Source organism: Tenrec ecaudatus, chromosome 14, assembly GCF_050624435.1.
Source record: "Tenrec ecaudatus isolate mTenEca1 chromosome 14, mTenEca1.hap1, whole genome shotgun sequence".
Taxonomy (NCBI): Eukaryota; Metazoa; Chordata; class Mammalia; order Afrosoricida; family Tenrecidae; genus Tenrec; species Tenrec ecaudatus.
Window position 1 is genome coordinate 46,769,234 of NC_134543.1, and position 20,027 is coordinate 46,789,260.

The 20,027-nt window shown below is 37.0% G+C and overlaps 1 protein-coding gene across 2 annotated transcripts in view; it reads right to left on the minus strand.

Annotated features, from left to right (window-relative positions):
- The window catches only part of ARID4A (AT-rich interaction domain 4A), a 75,330-nt gene that overhangs the window by 30,474 nt on the left and 24,829 nt on the right, over positions 1-20,027 (minus strand). For both annotated transcript variants that reach the window (XM_075531901.1, XM_075531902.1), the window contains 5 exons: positions 17,758-17,890; positions 14,232-14,311; positions 12,617-12,693; positions 11,940-12,103; positions 396-468 (listed from right to left, as the gene is read on the minus strand). In XM_075531901.1, the coding sequence (XP_075388016.1) occupies positions 396-468; positions 11,940-12,103; positions 12,617-12,693; positions 14,232-14,311; positions 17,758-17,890 (527 nt within the window). The remainder of the gene's footprint in view (positions 1-395; positions 469-11,939; positions 12,104-12,616; positions 12,694-14,231; positions 14,312-17,757; positions 17,891-20,027) is intronic.

Sequence of the window (20,027 nt, forward strand, 5' to 3'; positions counted from 1 at the left end):
CTTCTGATGCACATCCAAAAACTCAGGCACTGAAAGCCCTACAGAGCAGGTTTGCTCCGACACTCACGGGGACTACAGGAGTCGAAGTGACTACACCCACTCGCTTTAAATCACTCCATTTCTTCTAATTCTGTTAAACACCCTCATCCTGATCAGAGAGGGTCTGATCTGATATTGTGATTGTGTGGAGACCAGATTCAGGCTAGATGACTTTCCACAATAGGTATCAAGATAGCTTGTTTTGATTCCAAATATTTAACTATTGTCAGCTCTAACTTATCCTTAGCCATAGCACATGATAAAAAAAATAACCCAAACCAAATAACCATGCCCAGGACTAGAATGCACAACTATTAAACAGATGACTAATTTTAAATAATTACTAATGGAAATACCTCTGTCTTCCATAAACTTATAAAGCTGTTGGAGGAAGTTGTCCCTCTCTTCAGGATCAAGTTCTTCCTCAGGCTGCAAAGATAAATATAGAGATATGATTTTAATAAAATGAAAAAAAATCTATAATACCAAATTTTGAGTGACATAATTTTAATCCAGTTGATTTGATGGAACTGTGAAGATATACAATCTCTATATTTCACCCCATTTATCGCTCTAAACCTACATTACATGTCCTTGTGAGATTAAATCTAGCTAAGAAGAAATGAGACAGCAATAAGCAACGAGATGTGAAAATTCATTTTCACCATTATTTGGAATTTAAAAAAAATACACCCCCCCCAAAAAAAAACCTCAACAAAATATCATTGGGCCCATATAAATATATTAGTAGAGGAACGTAATAGCAAATGCTTTTATTATATAGGAATGATTTGCATATATAGTTATGTGTTGCTATTTTTGAATGACTATAAACCAATGGTTTCAAAGTCACAGTGAACAAAGGTTTTTGTTTCGATATAACAATGTTTTAAAAAATTCAAATATGTTCACTATCCCTGTCTCAAACCTCATGCTTTTCTCATTTGCCTTTCCTACATGACCTTGGTAATTGACTTCGCAAACCCTGAAAATACAGCAATGACAATCATTTCTTTTGGAAGGAAAATGGACATATAATTTAGTTCACAAGGAAAAACTTACCAAAAAAATTCCCATACAAACAAGCATTTCTAAAAATATCTGTTTAAACTGTTACTTTTTACTAATCATATAACCTGAATTATTTCAAATTATGCTGCCATGGTCTCAGGCTTAGTCAGAGAAACTATGTAATAAAATATTCCCTTTTCTGATAAACTATATCTAGCATTTGGGGAAAATTTTTACAGGTTTACTAATACTATTTTTAAATGCTATGTTTCTTCTACTTATCAAAATTTAATTTCAAACTAGTATTATTTTATATTAAAAAATTTAGATTTTTAAAAATTAAATACTTTTATTGAGGGCTCTTACATCTCTCATCACAACCCATATAATCATCCATTATGTCAGAAACATTTGTACATATGCTGCCAACATCATTTCAAAGCATTTGAAAATGCTTTGAGCCCTTTGTATCAGCTCATTTTCCCCCCTCCCTCCCCTGCCTGCCAATTTCTGTCTTTTTCAAAGCTGTTATTAAAGCAAAGACAATTCTAGGTAACAAATACTGTGTTTGCTGTCCGAAGGCATGGTAATAGGCCCTTTAAAATCATCTATCTTTAAGAATGCTAATAGCTATTAATATAATATAGTCAAACTAAATAAATATATACTTGATAATATATAACTTTTTAAAAGCAAGAAGAGATAGAGAAGGGAGTACAATCTTTTAGTATGTATATTTTCTTTTAGTTTATAAATTCAGAATGATATATAATCTTAAGAGTATTTTCAGTTTTACTCATGTTAGCAAAACTTAAGTGAAAATTCTAGTATGACACAAAATTCAGCAATTCACAGAGTTAATCATCACTACAGAGTTGTTACTGAATGCTTGAATCGAGATGGCTTAATTAATTCAGCCTAAGAATAATTCAATACAGTAATTGTGAGGGTTCCAGGAGAAAAGTGAATACTGCTTAGGTAGTGTTTGTTTATCTAGCTACCCATCCATCAAACAGATTATGAATTTACTATTTCTTCAAAGAGCTACTGATAGCTATGAGTCAGCAACTGTGCAGAAGCACTGTGAGCTAGAATGCGGAAGACATGTGCTTTCATCTTCTGACACTGAGTCTAGAGTAGGTATAGACATATAAAACAAGCCCATCTATGAACTCACGAGGTCGGTGTAAACAGCATGTGCAACAGGCTGCAGATACAGGCTGGGGATTAGGAACTGACTTTTAAAAAACATGCTACAGGTTCTGACTAGAACTGTGGGTAGATGTGCAGTGTGAGAGAGATAAAGAGGAACTGACGTCAGTTATGTGTTTTTGAGCGTTCTTTGACAAGACGGAGTGTGCTAGATTAAAGCAATCCCGAGAGGTGGATAACGACACCATTACCCTGGTCTCCTGATGACGGAAAGGTTTCCACATGGATGGGGTAGTGCGAGTGGAGTGGACGCTGATTTTAGTATAAGTCATATTCATGCCTGCAATCGTCAGAGGTCCAACAGGATGTAGTAAGCACAGTCATTTCTAAAGTTAGGGATCATTCCTATGTCACTCATGATTATATCCCCAATGACTTCCATCTAGCAAGACACTCTCATGCTGTAATTGAAAAACGAATTGAAGGAGATTTTATTCAACTATTTCATATCCATTCATTCTCAGGGTGAACAACACTGGTAACAGAAATGTAATAGGAGTCAGAAAAAGGAGAGGGGAACGGGTTAAAGATGTTCTTTAATGATGTAAGTTGTTGGGGCACATATCACTTGCCTGAAATTCACCTTATTCTTCCCACACATTAATCAGAAAGTGATCATTCATTGATTGAGGAATGGCAAAAATTCTAGTGAAGAATGGACTTGTGGCTATTTTACTGGAGAGAACTACATTGCTTTTATTCTTTTAAATAACTTGTTTCTGCTGAGCTGTCAACTTACTTAGTTAGCAAGTCTACAACCCAGAGCACAGAAAGTGTCCAAATTCTCAAAACGCATGTCAGCAAAAGATGATACCCTTTGTCAAATGCAAAGGTCCACGTACCTTGCACACAGTTCTAAGGAGTGGGTTGGAATAGTTTCTCAGCATACGACAATCTGGTGCCACAAAAAATGGACATTTTAAGAGTGTAACTAAACCTGAATTTGTTGGTTCCCAAAGTTATGCATTGTATATGAAGATAAAAATCTTTGGTTTATTTAAACCAAAATACGTTTTTTTTTAATGTGAAATCATGTCATTAAGGACAACAGCAACTTCATTCTCTATTTTATCTTCATTAGTTACCCATTAGCCATCTCTGACACTCCATCACAAATCCTCCCAACTCTCATACAACCCTTAATCCAACAGTTCTCAACCTGTGGGTTGAGACCCCTTTGGGGGTCGAATGACCCTTTCACAGGAGTCACCCGATTCAAAACAGTAGCAAAATTACAGTTATGAAGTAGCAATGAAAATAAGTTGATGGTTGGGGTCACCACAACATAAGGAACTGTATTAAAGGGTCGCAGCATTAAGAAGGTTGCGAACCTCTGCCTTAATCTCTCCATCTCCATTCTCTTATTTTTAGCTACCTTCATGGTGACCACAGCACAGGTGCCGCTGAGTCACTTCTGACATCTGATCAGTTCACGTATGCAGAGAACTGCTTCAAAGGGTTTTCACAGCTATGGCCTTTTGCAAACAAATCACCAAGCCTGCCTTCCGACATGCCTCTGGGGGGCTTCTGACCCACCAACATTTTAACTAATAGTTTGAACATTCAATTTTCACAATACCCAGAGACATTATTACCAATTCTAGAATAACGGCGGAGGTGGGAGGGGGGGGGGAGAAGTGAGAAGGCTGGACAAGAAACTAGCAGGAGGAATCTAAAACTTGGGGATGGGTGAGTACAGCTGGCAAGGCCCAACAACTGTAATTTTATTTTCCCTAGTTTATTTAATGATGCTGAAGAATGAAACAGACAACATAAAGAATGCGCTGGAGGATACAGAGAAAGGTGGGGAAAAGACCAGGTAAAAGACACCTGAAATATATGATAAAATAATTATTATTTATAAATTATCAAGGGTTCAGGGGGAGCAGGGAAGGAGAAGAAAATGAGGAGCTGATACCAACGGCTCAGGTAGAAAGCAGGTGTTTTGAGAATGATGATGGCAACATACGTATGAATGTGCTGGACACAAATGATGTATGTACAGATTGTAAAAAGAGTTGTATGAGTCCCTAATAAAATAAAATTAAAACAAACAAACAAAGACACCTGAAATAAGTGTGGCAAGATGAGACGGAATACTATTAATCAGTAACTTATTGCAAGCAATAGTGACTTAAGCCTAAAAATGGCTTAAACAAAACTCACAAAACCATGTAAGAAAATGAGATTGGGTACAGCCTGAGAAAACATCATTTATGAAGGGAAGTCAGATCCTTCGGCCTGGTTCCTTCCACAGTGACCTTTCCTAGAACCTTAGAATAAACCCTCTAGTGCCTTGCTTCAGATAGTAATTCCCTAACATGTCTGACCAGCCTTCATTCATTCAACAGCTATGTATCGTAGGCTACGCTGTACTAAGTTCTGTGCAGCGAGCTGGTGGGTGTTATTCCGGGAAGGAAAAGAGCGAGCAGACAAACTGACAGTGTCTACTACCACAGCCTCAGTCTCAGAGACAAAACGTTCTTAGAAGTCTGGGAAACCTTAAAAAACGAGTATCTACAGAAAACGTTCATAGACTACACTTTGAGGATGAAACAATCATGATTTTTTAAAAGCACAATTAATTACTAAGAGCAAATAGAGAATTACTGTATGATAATCTTTTTACCTTCACAAAAGCTAAACTTTTTAGCAGTGGTATAATAAAAGACATCAATATGTATCTCTGGTGCCAGATACACTTTTTAAAGAGCATTTCAATGAAATATGGGGGTGGGGGGACACTAAAGAGAAAACAAACAAAACCCAATGCTAACTCAGGTGATCTACACGGGTCAAAACGACCCCCTAGAGCACTGATCTCAAACTTACTTGACCTACCATTGCCTTTAAAAAAAATTACTCAGTGTCTTCATGGCAATTAAAATCTTTTGGATTGTAGCCCATTATCCATAGCATGGTGTAGATATCTGCTTCTGCCACTCCCTTGGCTCATTCCAGAACCCCCCAGGGGGTGCTATCACCCATTTTGGAAAACATGGTCTGAAAGTATCAGTAATTCGATCTCACACAGAATTTTGAAAAACTGTCCAGAAAAATTATCATACGTAAAAAAACTGAGAGTTGACTGCTTAAATTTAGAAGGGGGAAAAATGAAGAAAAATTAAAAGTCTTAAAAGACACAGTTAAAAAAAAGTTTTAAAAATTAAATAAAAATAAATTTTGAAAAGACAGTCTGAAGTTGGTATAAAGGCTAAGATTTTTTTTTTCTTCCTCCCCTGCCCCTCCAAGGCTAAGATTTTTAAGTATATAATAGTTAAGCAGTTAAATTCATATACTACTTAGGAAAAATGGCATTATGGATCTTAGAAACACTTCAATCTGAAAGAATAAAAAGTACAACCATTTCTGTACCCCATAATTACTTTATTTCTAAAGTAATCACATTTGCACTTTCAATTAAAAAAAAACAACTAAGTCCTTACAACACTTTTATATTTCATTTTTACTGACAACCTAAATAATCTTAGTTTTAAGAAGAAGGCATGATCTATCTACCTTGGATTTTTTAACTACTACTTTAGTCAGAGGACACAGAAGATTGGAGGGGCAACCAAATACATGCGTACCCCCCGCTCCAAAAAAACCTTGAATCTACCCCCTCCCCACCACCTAAAGCTATGTATTAAATTTTTTTTTTACAAAACAACCAAACCACCTTCAAAGTCCTCGCCATGACAAATGTATTAAGTGAAAATGTCCTCAATACATTTGTCAAATCTGCGATTCTATTTATGAAAACTTTTCAAACTCATCTGTTTACTTATTTATTTTTAAACTCATCTGTTTAGATGGCTGACAGCACCTCCCTCTTTTTTTCTTTATCTATTCTATGTCATCAAATCCCTGTCTTTTCATGTCCCTCTTCATTCATGGAAACAAAAAGAAATCTCCCGGGACCAGTTCAGGTGTGTTGGCAAGAAAGACATGCTATGTATTTTTTCACCAAAAACTGGTGCACTGAGATGGCTGCCTGAGCAGGTGTATTGACATTGGGCAAAACCAGTCCCCCTTCAGCCAATAATCAGGCCTTTCTGTCACGCACTGTTATACAATCTTTTCAGATCTCTAAATAGAAAGCTTGATTAACATTCTGACCCGGTGAAAGAAACTCCATATCCACCATGAGTCAGCATTTTCATATGTTTGGAAAGTTGACGGACATCCAGAACGAGGTTTGTCATCAATTGACATTTCACCTTTTTTTGAAATGAGAAAATCACTCATACACTTGAGTTTTTCCCATAGCTCTTTCTCTGTAAGTTGTGTTCAACATAAAAATAGTTTCTGTGACAAATTCTCTAAAGCAGAAAACAAAATCTCACAGCCACATGCTGTTCTCTTAAATCTACTATCACAACAAACAAGGTTCAAGCTAAACTGCTTTTACAAAAAAATTCACTGTGACCAGAAAGAACCTTCCCAGGTGACGCCACTGGGTGCACTAACTCAGAGTGAGCTGCTCAACTAGTGGGGAAAAATGTGTACTATGAAAGTTTCACTTCATCCAGTGCAAATCTGTTTTTTTTTGCAGGGCCGGGCGGGGGTACCCCCTCATATATGGGAAATGTAGTAAGGATGCCACTGCTTTAGTTCAGATCCTGAGCACAAATCTAGACACTGGTTTTACAGAGGACAGCTTATTTTCAATTGCACCTTGAAGGAAGGAGACAAGAGATGGGGTTTAGAGTATGTTCTCTCCCATCTGAAGTTCCTAGTCCTCTGCAGTTAACAGTTCGGTAGGGATAGGGTTGTTAGTTTAATGGGGGAGATAGATTTAATGATAGAAACTGGGTACTGCCCAGGGGTTAAAGCCCCAGCAAGACTTGACTATCATAAAAGTTAGAGTGGCACCAGTCTTCCCTGTTGTACACAGTTTTAAGAGAGATTTTCAGGAATAAGAAAATGTTAATGAAAATATCGTATCATTGTGAATGAGGGGAAGTGTGGAGTAGAGACCCAAAGCCCATCTGTAGGCAATTGGACATCCGGTCGTGGGGTGGAGATGACCAGTCAGGGTGCAGTGTAGCAACAATGAAACAAACAACTTTCCTCCAGTTCCTAAATGCTTTCTCCATCCCCAACCCCACCCACCCACCCCCGCCAACCACCACCACCACCACTACTATCATGATCTCAATTCTACCTTACAAGTCTGGCTAGACCAGAAGATGTACACTGGTACAGATAGGAACTGGAAACACAGGGAATCCAAGGTGGATGATCCCTTCAGGACCAGTGGTGAGAGTGGCCATACCAGGAGGATGCAGGGAGGGTGGGTGGAAAGGGGGAACCAATTATAAGGATCTACATATAACCCCCTCCCTGGGGGACGGACAACAGAAAAGTGGATGAAGGGAGGTGTCGGACAGTGCAAGATATGACAAAATAATAATTTATAAATTATCAAGGGCTCATGAGGGAAGGGGGAGCAGAGAGGAAGGGGTTAAAACGAGGAGCTGATGCTGGGAGCTTAAGTGGAGAGAAAATGCTTTGAAAATGATGAGGGCAATGGTTGTACAGATGTGCTCTACACAATTGATATATGTTAGATTGTGAAAAGAGTTGCATGAGCCCCTAAAAATTATATTTTTTTAAAGAAAATGTTAATGATATTGTCATTATGTGCTAAGATGTTGTTTTATCAACTTCAGAACAGAGTTTAACAACTTGCTTAGAGTAATTACATGTCTCTTGTATTATATCAGAGGCACGTAAATGATATGAGTAATTTTTTCCCATTTGTAAAAGTACAAGATATAGTTTGGGTAAAATTTGGGTACAACATTCTCTCAGTCAATTCTTTTCATACTAACATAACTATAAGACATTTTGGTTTATGAAAAGCACATTAATTAAGATGTACTCTTTTTAAAAGATGCCTAAAAATGTATCTGTCTTTATATGTGCAAATGTACACTCCTTATTAATCTGATTAGGTGAACCCTACTTAACTCAATAGTCTGATGCTAACACTGTGAAGAAAGGTTGTGCTGAATACATTGGGTCCTTTCTGTGTGCTTGTTTAATAAGCTAACCTTTAAGGCTTTAGCAATTGTTATATTTTAATTCAAGTAAAAGTCTTAACTATTCATGGAAAATTGGCCTTATAGGGCCTGTTTAAAAACACTTGATTGAGAGCTGGAGTTAGATAAACTTAAAACATTAGGGTTATCTTTAAATTTTACCAAATTCGCATCCTTTTCTGAATTGTAAAGCATTCGCTGTATGTATGAATGTGCACACTGCACATTTGTACTCAGAGTTCTCTTGAAATGGTTACTAACAAATACCTTTGCAAGTGTCTTCAAAAGGGCCTCAGCTAGTGGGCACAGGCACCTCTCGACGGAAACATCCCCAAAGATAAAGCATTTACGTTTATGAGCTACGAAGAGAAGGAAATGAGGAGCGGATGCCGGGGGCTTGGGTGGGGAGCAAATGTTCTGAGAACGATGAGGGCAATGGATGTAAAATGTGCTTGACACAACTGATGTAGGTATGGATTGTGATAAGAGTTGCATGAGCCCCTAGTAAAATTATTTTTTTAAAAGATAAGGAAAAACCTGAAAAAAGTCAAACTCCTGCTGAGAATCAGTCTTCTAAATAGTTAACCATCCATTTACAGAGAGCTCTCCTATATTTGTTAATTAGATTTACATGGGCTATCCTTATCATTATAAACCTCACAAGATAATTCATTTATCTTATATTATCTTTGTAATATTTTTCTTTATAAAACACTATTTAAACACTGCAGAAGCACCTAACACTTGTATGATTCTACTGCACACAGGATTTCTTCCCAAACCATAAATACCAAATGAAGACTGAAGAATTGGCATGGTGTTTCACAGAATGGTGTTATCTTTTGGATCATTATAGACTACATTAAATGTTCATAAAAAGCACAGTAGCATCAATACATTTCAAGAAGAATATGATCTTCTTTTTTTTTTTTTTAAAGAATATGATCTTGTCTAACAATCCAAAGCTCAACCTCTCACTTGTGTGGTGAAGGCCTATAATGACTAAGCCAGGTAGGCCCGGGCTTACTAGGTTTTTATTCATCTTAAAACAGACTCATTTCCCCCTCCTTTTTCTATATGTAAGTTAAGTGCTTTTCAGTTTTTCAGTGTACTAAATTTCAAAGAAAATTAGTGCTCAAGACAAGTTAGGATGATTCAGCAACTGAATCTTGAATCTTAAAACAAGATATGCAGCTGATTTTTCTCTTAAAGAAACCAAAATCACACTTAAGGAAATCTACCTGCTTGGTCAGAAGAAATATGAGGAACTGATTTCTATCAAAGAGCTTTATAATATATATGCTATGAAACTAGCCATAAGAAAAATAATTTAAAATAACCATCTAGAGCAGTGTCTAAATTTTGTAATTTTGCTATTTTTCAGATAATCAAAAGCACCCTGGTTTACTTAATTTTAACAGGTTCACACTTTAAGTAATATAGTTTAAGAGCTTTTCCTTAGAGGGTCCTTTCCTCTTTTAAAATTTCTTTACTTATTCACTATAAGAAATAGATAACAGATTCTGTGTCTTCATTCTTTTTTTAAAACAAATGTTTATTCAACTTGAAAAAGATATTATAGTTTATGATATGAATATTTATAAGAATACACTAGTTACTTAGATTTTATAGCCAACATCTTTTTACCCTTTGTTTAATATTTCACATTTTGGAGGAGGGGGAAGGTAAGGAAAATACAATCTGAAAGAGATACCAATTAAAAGTATTAGCTAAAAAAAGACCAATATTTTCCCAGCATTTGACAACATAGAATTCTAACTAACAGTAACTGAAGAAAAAAAATATATAGGCAAAAAAGCACAGACTGCAACAGTTCACACCCTGAAAATGTGGCCTGGAAATATATAATTTACAAATAAATACAAGTAAGACACAAAAATCACATCTAATACTCAGACTTGCAATCCTGAATTTTGCCAAGCTGTCTCGTTATCATCAGCATTTCAAAATCCATCTTATTTTTCAGAAAAATAGCCTTCATCCTCTGATTTTCTAAAAATAGATTCCTACTGTCTTTTTTACAAGAAACAATTACACTTGGTTACGACTACTACACATCAGCCACATCATCAATACCTAAAATTCTTAATTAGTCTCATTTTGGGCTACCAAACTGATAACTAGAAAATGCAAAAAAAAATCTTACCTATATGCTGCATTTTCTTGCAAATGAAAATTGGTTAGATTCCCCTTCTACTTAATCAGTACAGTGTCTGGACATTTTTCAGTCTGACTTGCAAATATCTGCTTTCTCTCTTAGGGCATAGCATCCGCAGGGTTATACAACACTACTTACATTCTCTTCCACATAAAAATCAGACATTACATGAAAGGAAAAGAAAGACAGCCCATTTCAAAGCATCTGGCAAACCTCCATTGGCAACCTGCCAAGCCTCTGTTAAACCTTCCTGTCTTTCCGAGCATGCTCACTTAAAACCAACAGCATGTTACTATGGCAACTCTGTAGGCAGCCTGTAAGTATGAACCGCCATTCTGATTTCTGAGTGCAAAAACCACATACTGCAGGGGAACTACCAGCAAAGAAATGTCTTATGCCCTTCAACACATACATGTGTGCTCACTTTATTCCTTACATTCACAGCTGTTTGAGGAAGACAGAAGCAAGCATTCCCACACTTCACAGGCAACTATGCTGCAAGCTTAACAGGCCCTCTATTTTAGTAAACTAATTTTCTTTGTCTTGTCCTAATCCCATTTATCCTCTAACAACAAAAATATACTGGGCAACGTATCCCACTTGAAATAAACTACAGAACAAATACACAATAATATCTGCATAAGTAATTATGTGGTACCCGGTGGATTGTTTCATAAATTATATGTATACTATTTAAATAAGATTACAAAAAAACTCATCAGCATCTCAAAAATTATATGTAACTATTTTTCTACAAAACATGTCAAATAAAATAACCTTTGCCTTTAGGTAGGACTTTTTTTTTTTTTATCTCCAGTATCCTTGAGATACTGTTACACATCTCAGAGAGAAGAGGTTCAGAAATTAAGACAGAACAGACTTTGGTTCAAATCCCTGTCCTTCACATTTTAGCTGTATCACTCTGAAAAAGTTACTTTCTGAGCCTTTTCCCTCACCTTTAAAAGAGGATAGTAACAATTACTTCCTAAAGTGAGCATTTTAAATACTTTTTAACACTCCCAACACACAGACACACACACCAGTTGAAATACTTTAACAACCCCCCCCACAACCCACTACCACTACCACCACTGCCCCCCGCCCGCCCCCTCCCACACACACCCTACAATCTACATTTCTTTTCCTCCTTGGCTGCCTGGGGAAAAAATTTTTTAAGAGCCAGTTTGCATTTGTTAGGTATTTCACCTAACAAGAGGTACTTCTTCATTACCTCTTTCTCGCTTGAAATTAGCTATATAATTTGCTCATTGAAACATTAGTAGCCAAAAATCTCCTCCAAAAGAAAAAATAGCTTCTCACTCCCACCACAATAATTTTAATGCAAGAACAGAAGCAAATAATGATCTAAGGAGAGGAAAACTATATGAACATATTACTTTCCAGAAAGTCTACCAAGTGTCTTTTTGTGACAAACATGTGATTTCACCTACCACCTCCTCTTCCTTTTGGGCTTCTTTCTCCTTCTCTTCTTCCTTTTCTTCAGCCGGGCCCTCTTCATCATCACTACTGGACGACTCAAGGATTTCACTTATATCCATTTTCCAGTTGTCTGGAACAACTCTTGTTTTTAAAAAGATGCTTGCGTTTTGAAGCCCTAGGAGTGAAAATATACTTCAGCAGGTGTTATAAAATTGGTACCAAAGGAATATGGAGAAAGCATGAAAGTCAGAGTCAGAAAACCTTGATTCCGATTCATCAGTCACTTATTAACTACCACAACCTAACCAGGACACTTGATCTCCCTGAGTAGGTTTCTTATTCCAAAAATGATGACCAGCATATCAATCTAAAAGAGCTGTTTCAAAGCGAAAATGATACAGAAAGCTGAAGCCTATTCCACTATGTGGCTGGAGCAATGCCACACAGATGAACACAGATGACTGTCCTGCCTTAGGGAACACTGTTAACAGCAGGAAGGGCAAAACCCAGGAAAGTAAACTTATCCAATAATTAAATAAGCATGTCATCTACACATCAAGAAGGGAATGGCCATCAAGTGTAAGTGGTAATCAACACTGAATACCTCCAACAGTACCAGTGATTACACATTCTTATTTCCAGATGAAAACACACCATGAGAGCATGGGTTGACCAGTCACTACTGTACCTGGTTTCGCAGAGAGCTCAGCTTCACGTAGATTGAGAATGTCTACTTCTTTGATGTCCTTTCTTGCTACAGAGTAACTAATTATAGAGAAGAACAAATGGATTAAATGAAAATGACCATGTTTACAGCCTATATTAACACATAAATATAAGCCTATAAATCAAAATCACTTTGCCTTTAAAATGTTTTCAGGGGGGGGGGGCAGAAATAAAAAAATAAAATGTTTTCAAAAAGAGCGTTGTGTATAGCCTAATCCCTCAAAAGGGAATGGGAGAGTAGGCAAAGTTAATACCTCAATCCGAAAGATCCATATGCTTCTCAGAGGTATAATATTTAAGAGGCTCACATTCACAATATTTCAATCTACACAATGTTCCTAAAGACAATGGGGTTAATTTTAGCAATGTGTCATTTTTAATACTTACAATTAATGTCTACTTTGACACTTAGTATTTTTAATGTATTATTCATTTTAATAAGAATGACAGTCCCTAGTGGACGGAAAACCGAGAAGTAGGTGAAGAGAGAGGTGGGTCAGTGTAAGATATGACAAAATAATAATTTATAAATTATCAAGGGTTCATGAGGGAGAGGGGAGCAGGGAGGGAGGGGAAAATGAGGGGTGATGCCAGGGGCTTAAGTAGAGAACAAATGTTTTGAGAATGATGAGGACAACAAATGTGCTTGACACAATTAATGTATGTATGGATCGTGATAAGAGTTGTATGAGCCCTCAATAAAATAACTTAAAAAGAAAACAGCAACAAAAAATAAGTAAATTCTCACTTAAAAAATGAATGACAGTAATATTAAATTAATAAAAATCTATCTACTTGTAAGGAGCTGTCATGGAGCAAAGTGCTAAGCTGCAAACTAAAAAACTGGTAGTTCAAACGGCTCTGTAGAGAAAAGGCTAGTGATCTGCGGACCTTGTGTTGAGCAGCCCAACACTAACTCCTCCATCCCCAGGACCGCTAACTCCTCCATCCCCAGGACCGCTAACTCCTCCATCCCCAGGACCGCTAACTCCTCCATCCCCAGGACCGCTAACTCCTCCATCCCCAGGACCGCTAACTCCTCCATCCCCAGGACCGCTAACTCCTCCATCCCCAGGACCGCTAACTCCTCCATCCCCAGGACCGCTAACTCCTCCATCCCCAGGACCGCTAACTCCTCCATCCTCAGGACCGCTAACTACTCCATCCTCAGGACCACTAACTACTCCATCCCCAGGACCCGGCCGAGGCAGGACTCTGTGAAGACTTACAGCCTTGGAAACCCGCAGAGGCAGTTCTACTCTGTCCTATAGGGAGACTATCAGTCAAAATCTAATCAGCTGCATGGCACTGAGCTTGGAGAACTTTGGAGTTAACGCTAAAAACTGTCCATAGAAAAATCATTGTCATACTTTATGAAACATGGATTTTTATATAGAATAATTCTACACTGAATTTAACAGTACACAATAGTTTATATTTTTAAATGTCAAAACTTAATATATTTCTTCTTAACTCATGAGATGAATTGCTTTTAAAAATAAGATCTTAAGGGTTTATCACAATGATTCCATCTTTTTCCCTCCCATGTAGTAATTAACAAGCGGTTGATTACTCACAATTTAGAATCCGTAAATGAACGAACTAAGCATTGGTCTTTTTTCACTGTGATGTCATCATTACAACTGGGAGAAATTACCTGAAGCATAAACAAACAAATTGATTCCTATTTCTCTTGCTCAGAAAAAAATAATACAATTTTGAAAAGAACAATTTTGTATCTTATAACATCTCAAATAGACTATGTTACAAGGAACAGCTTTATTATCAATGAACTACTTTTTAAAAAATGTCTGCCCAGGTGCTTTAACATGTTGGCATTCTAGATATTTAACTTAGCTATAGTTGTCACATTATAAAATAACTAATAAAACAAAATTACAATGTGATACCACTTTTAAAAAATGATTCAAAAATAAATAAATTAAAAATATATATCAAGATTCATTCTAAGCCAAACAATAATTCATTTATTACCAAAAATATAAAATGTAACATCTGTGATGGAAAATTTGGATATTATAATTGCTTAAAATCCACTTGGATCACAGGATCTACTTTAAAAGTTGGATATTTATTTAAAAGAAATACCTGTGGTCCCTTCCTTAACAGGGCATATACAACTTTTAGTAATCCAAACAAATATAAAAAAATCTGAGCAAAGAATATTTCAGTGTCTTAACTTTTCAAAATAACAAATGTAGTCATAGCATCATCAGTAAGTATTTAATCTCTATATACACTACTCAGAATTTATTTTAAAAATCTATGCTTGCTCATCACATCAACAACAACACTTGTGAGAAAATCTGACCCGCACAGCCCAGAGGACCTCCTGCATGGCAAGCATGCTATGCAGATCCACTCTGCTCAACACGATGACCAAGGCAACTGAACATCGGCTTTTCACTTGAAATGTGGCTCGCACGGCTGAGAAACTAAATTCTACTTAACTTTAATGAAGTTACATTTGAATTAAATAGCTCCACGTGGCTCATGGTATCATATTCAACGGCACATAACCAGATAATTATATAATCTTAGCAGTCATACCAGCTGTTTTTAACACCAGATGGAAATGTCTTTTTAGTTTGGTAGGTGTTTAATTATTAGATAATAATATAGTTGTCTCTGCCCCAGAGAAGCTAACAGTGTAATTGAGATACAAACAAAAAAGATATGTATGTGGCAGCAAAGGCTTAGCGTATGTCTTAAAGGATGAGTAGGCACAACCCAGGACTCAATGCCTCACCTGTTAACTACCCTGATGGTCTCCAAGAGATTCATGCCACTGATCCAACATAACAAAGCATCATGTCATTAAACTTACAGTGCAAATAATTTACACCTCGTGCAAAATATTCTATAGAATTATATCCAAATTACTTAGAAAGTGAATTAAGAATTAGGCTGCTAACCACCAAGTCAGCAGTTTGAGGTCACCAGCACACTGTGTCAAAGATGAGGCTGTCTGCTCCCATAGAGACGTAAGCCTCTGAAACTCACATGGGCGGTTCCACTCTGTCCTATACAGCCACTGTGAGGTAGAACCATTTCAGTGGCAGAGTTTGATTTGGAAGAATGTTAAAGGCTCCTCATGCCCTAGATTCAAATGAAGTCATGTTTCCTACTATTCCTCTAACTTATAGTGTCAGCCACAATAGAAACTTAAACTAGTTCCACGTATAAACTCCTGGCTTTCCTCATTTTATCTCCCTAGTTCCTCTAAGGCCCTTCCCTAGTAATGTTCTACTTTAATTCTTTCAAGATTCAGCTCAAGTTCACCTTCTTCATAGGGCTTCCTAGATTTGCTTCAAATAAATGTACTACCTCTGGCCATGATGTCTAACTATTGAACACATGCCAATCTAGGAATCATGTATTACTCCTGTTCTCTGTATCATCTGTGAAATGATAAATCTATTGAGTAATTAATTTGTAAAACAATTTTTGGCACACTATAACTTAAATATGCATTTATCACTGAAAGGCACAAAGAATTTTCAGATGGAAGCAAATCTCCTATGGTGATATTGAGTGATGTATTTACATGCACATAAAATCCTAAAAACTGCTTCAGCTCATTCAAGGATTATAATCTAATTAGGGACACATTTTGTGTGTTACATGTGTGGATGCCAAAACTATCTTTAGAGGTAGCAGTGATATCAAAAGTCAGAGAAGAAGAAAGTGTGCTTCTGTTAGTGGTTCAGGGAGACTCTGAAGAAAAGAGAGGTCTTGAGTTAAACTTTGAGACAAAGGAAACAGAGATAGGTACTACTTACCAGGTCCTACAATTCCTATCTTCAAGTCATTCTCTTGTCCGCCCCTTCCTCTCATCCCTTCCCAATGCCATTAGAGATTTGGCATTGCCAATGCCTTCTATAAAATCTAAGTATGTTGTCTTTCCTCAGATACTCCCCGATCCTATTCCAGCAAAAACCCCACTATTTTATTATTGTTTAATCTGGTAGCATCATGGGTCATGCATTGAGTTGCTAAATGCAAGGTCAGTAGCTCAAATACACCAGTGGCAGAAAGATGAGGGTTTCTACTCCCATAAAGAATTACAGGCTAGGAAACCGACAGGGACAGCTCCACTCATCCATACAGTAGCTGTCAGTCGGAATCGACTCCATGGCAGTGAGTTACTACCATTAACCTTTAGTTAATACGTAATCCTTTGAATATGAATAGTGTGCTTCTTGAGGACAACATGCTCCACCATCTTATTTTTCTTTCTAAGGGCCAAGTGTCATAATAAACTAGGTGAAAGGGCAGTGGTTCAAATCCATCAGCTGCTCCTAAAGAGAAAGACGAGGCTGTCTGCTCCCACAGAGATTTATAGTATTGAAAACTCAAAGGGGCATTACTATTCTGTCCTGTAGAACGCTATGAGTCAGATTTGGAAGGATTTTTCCTTTTGTTTGGAATGACCAAGTACAAAGCTGAATTCACTTCAGAGCGTCAATAAATATTGACTAATTGATTTAGGGCAGAAGTGAAAGCCTGGAAAAATGGGAAAGGACATGATAGGTTCATGCAGAAAATGGGAAAAAGACAGAGCTCAGGTTGGCCTCAAATACCCACCTGAAGAAAGCAGCAAAAATTATCCATCTGGCAATCACAGAAGGTTTTTGAGAATGGGACTATCATGATTAAATCAACTATTCTGAAAAGATTTCACTACACAATTCTAGAAAATTAGTCTAAATATAGTAAAGAAAGAATTTGAGAATCAAATTAAGAGGCAAAAAAAAAAAAAGACCCAGCGTTACTATAGATTCCAACTCATAGCAGCCTCTACAGGATTTTTGAGGTTGGTGGATTTGAACCTTGCAGTTAGTCCAACACCACCTAGACCAACACCAGGGCTCTCAAAATAAGAGAGGATAGACGATGACATTCAGCAGGTACATTTTGAAGAACTGAAATATTCTCATAAATGATTGCTATGTATTATGGACCTGATATGAAACTTAATGTACTAAAATCCAAATTAAATATATGCACTACTTCAAAAATACTTTAAAAAATCAATGTCAAGTGAACAATTTTAATTAGTAAGAAACAAATCTTACTTACCAAAGCAGGACACCATTCTGCATTCTCCGATGTAGCTATCACACTTACAACTTTTCCTAATAATTCATCATTGAGGCGCCGCTTATCCTCATCTTCCTCTTCACTGCTTTCTTCCTCCTTTTCATCTTCCGTTCTGAAAGTTAAAAGGACTCCGTCATGATCGAACATAAACCAGTACTGACGCAGTTAGAATGGTGTGAAGTTAGGAGAGAGAACACAACTTCTGATCTGAAATACTCTGGAACAGGCGTAGTCTCTGGATTCTTTTTGAAGTGAGGAAATGGATCATCTCAAAGCCCGCAAGAAAACAGTCCTGGGTGACTCACAGCAATTCTAAGCTCATGTACCAAGACGATGCATATCTGGACAGAAGTTCAACCGTCAACTGTTTACAGATTCAAGCATTTTTTATTATTTTATCTTACTTTTCCTTTGGTAACTTGTTTTTTACTGGTTGTTTTGAGGATCCAGAGGAAGAAATTATTAACAATTTGGACATAATTCTTTTCTTTGGGTTTGGGGTCACATTGGCTGTTTTTGTGAAGTTTGGGTTTGGAAAGGGAAGCAAGGGCAGACTATTTGTCCACTCTGCTGCTCTCGGCTGAGGATGTCTTTGGAAACTGACTTAGCTCCGATTCATGGCCAAGAAAAGACAAGAGCTCTGCTCTGGATCTCCAGCCTGCTTCAGATCTCTGGCCTGCTCATGGATCTCATGGGTCTCTGGCCTGCTCCAGAATCACCAGCCTGCTCAAGTTATCTCTGGTCTGCTCTGAATGTCTAGCTAGCAGTTACACTTTTATCTTGTGGAGAGGGTAATGGGGTCTGGGGGAACAGCACAGCTGCAGGTAGTAATTCAAGGTCTTAAAAGATAGTGTACATTTCTTGCTAATTGGGCTGGCAGAGTTTGGTGACGTTTTGGGAGCGTCAAGGTCATCTTTGGAGAGCAAGAAAAGGGAAGAGGAGAAGGGGGACTAACTCAGCACCATATTTCTCAAATATTTTTTGAATGATTTTTGTCCCTCTCCTTTTTACGCCGGATGCTAGATAATATAAATATTAATTTTCTACCAGACTATGAAGATACTTCACTTAAACATGTATGATGATGAGAGTAACTTAATTCTCAGATGTGTAATAAAATCCTTAAGTGTCAGCAATATGCATTAATTTAAGCAGATTTTTAAAAATAAAAATGAATACTTTTACTTATTGATAATTATATACTGAATAATTTAACATCTTCCCCGAACACACTATCTTGTAATATATTCATACCTTCAGATTTTAATCATAGGTATAAAAGAATAGTAAATGCCTTAAACTGTTACATTTCTTATTTTTTAGTTTTATTCCTTTCTGCATAGCCTCCATAATTCAACAGCTTCAAGCTCTACATTGCTTCTTTATTGTATGCATTCACCGATCCTTTTTGTTTTTTCAACACCTTGATTATTTTCCATTTGCTGCATTCTGAGAAACTTAACAACTCAACTTACTAAAATTCTAAGTAAAAGCAACATAAATAAGTTTTCAGGAAAATCTTTGAAGTCACTGCATTAATACATTATCTAGACTTCAGCAAATTATTAAATGTTATTGTTAGTGCACGTGTGCAGAGTAGGCTGCTCCATAGGTTTCAAGGCTGTAATTTTTCCGAAGCAAAGTCAAAGGTCGATGTTGTGCGTCGGAGCCCTGGTAGTGTAATGGTTATGTGTTGGGCTGCTTAACCCACCATAGGGTCGGCAGTTTGAAACCACCAGCTGCTCGGCAGAAGAAAGCTGAGGCTTTCTATTCCTTTAAAGAGTTAAAGTCTCAGAAGTCACAGGGACAGTTTTACTCTATAGGACACAGAGTGTCTATTAGTCAGAATTCACTTGATGACAGCGAGTCTGGTTTTCATTTGGGATCAGTAGTTCTGGATGGGCTCCAATTATCCACTCGTTAGTTAGTAGTGAAGAGCTTAACTGTCTGTATTGTCCAGAGACCCTTAAACAGCATGTAGTATGTACTTACTGCTTAGGGATAACTTTATATACAAATTCAATCCTCACAAAAACTGGCAAGACACTATCATTCTTATTTTACTCAGGAGTACTCTCGGAAAGAACATTATCTTGTGTTTTTGTTTAGTTTTTTTTTTTCAAAATTTAAGACAATATGTGAAGTGGGGAAAGGGAGACAATCAGACATGAAAAAATAATAGTAATTTATAAATTATCAAGGGTTCATGAGGGAAGGAAGGGAAAAAATGAGGAGCTGATTCCAAGGGC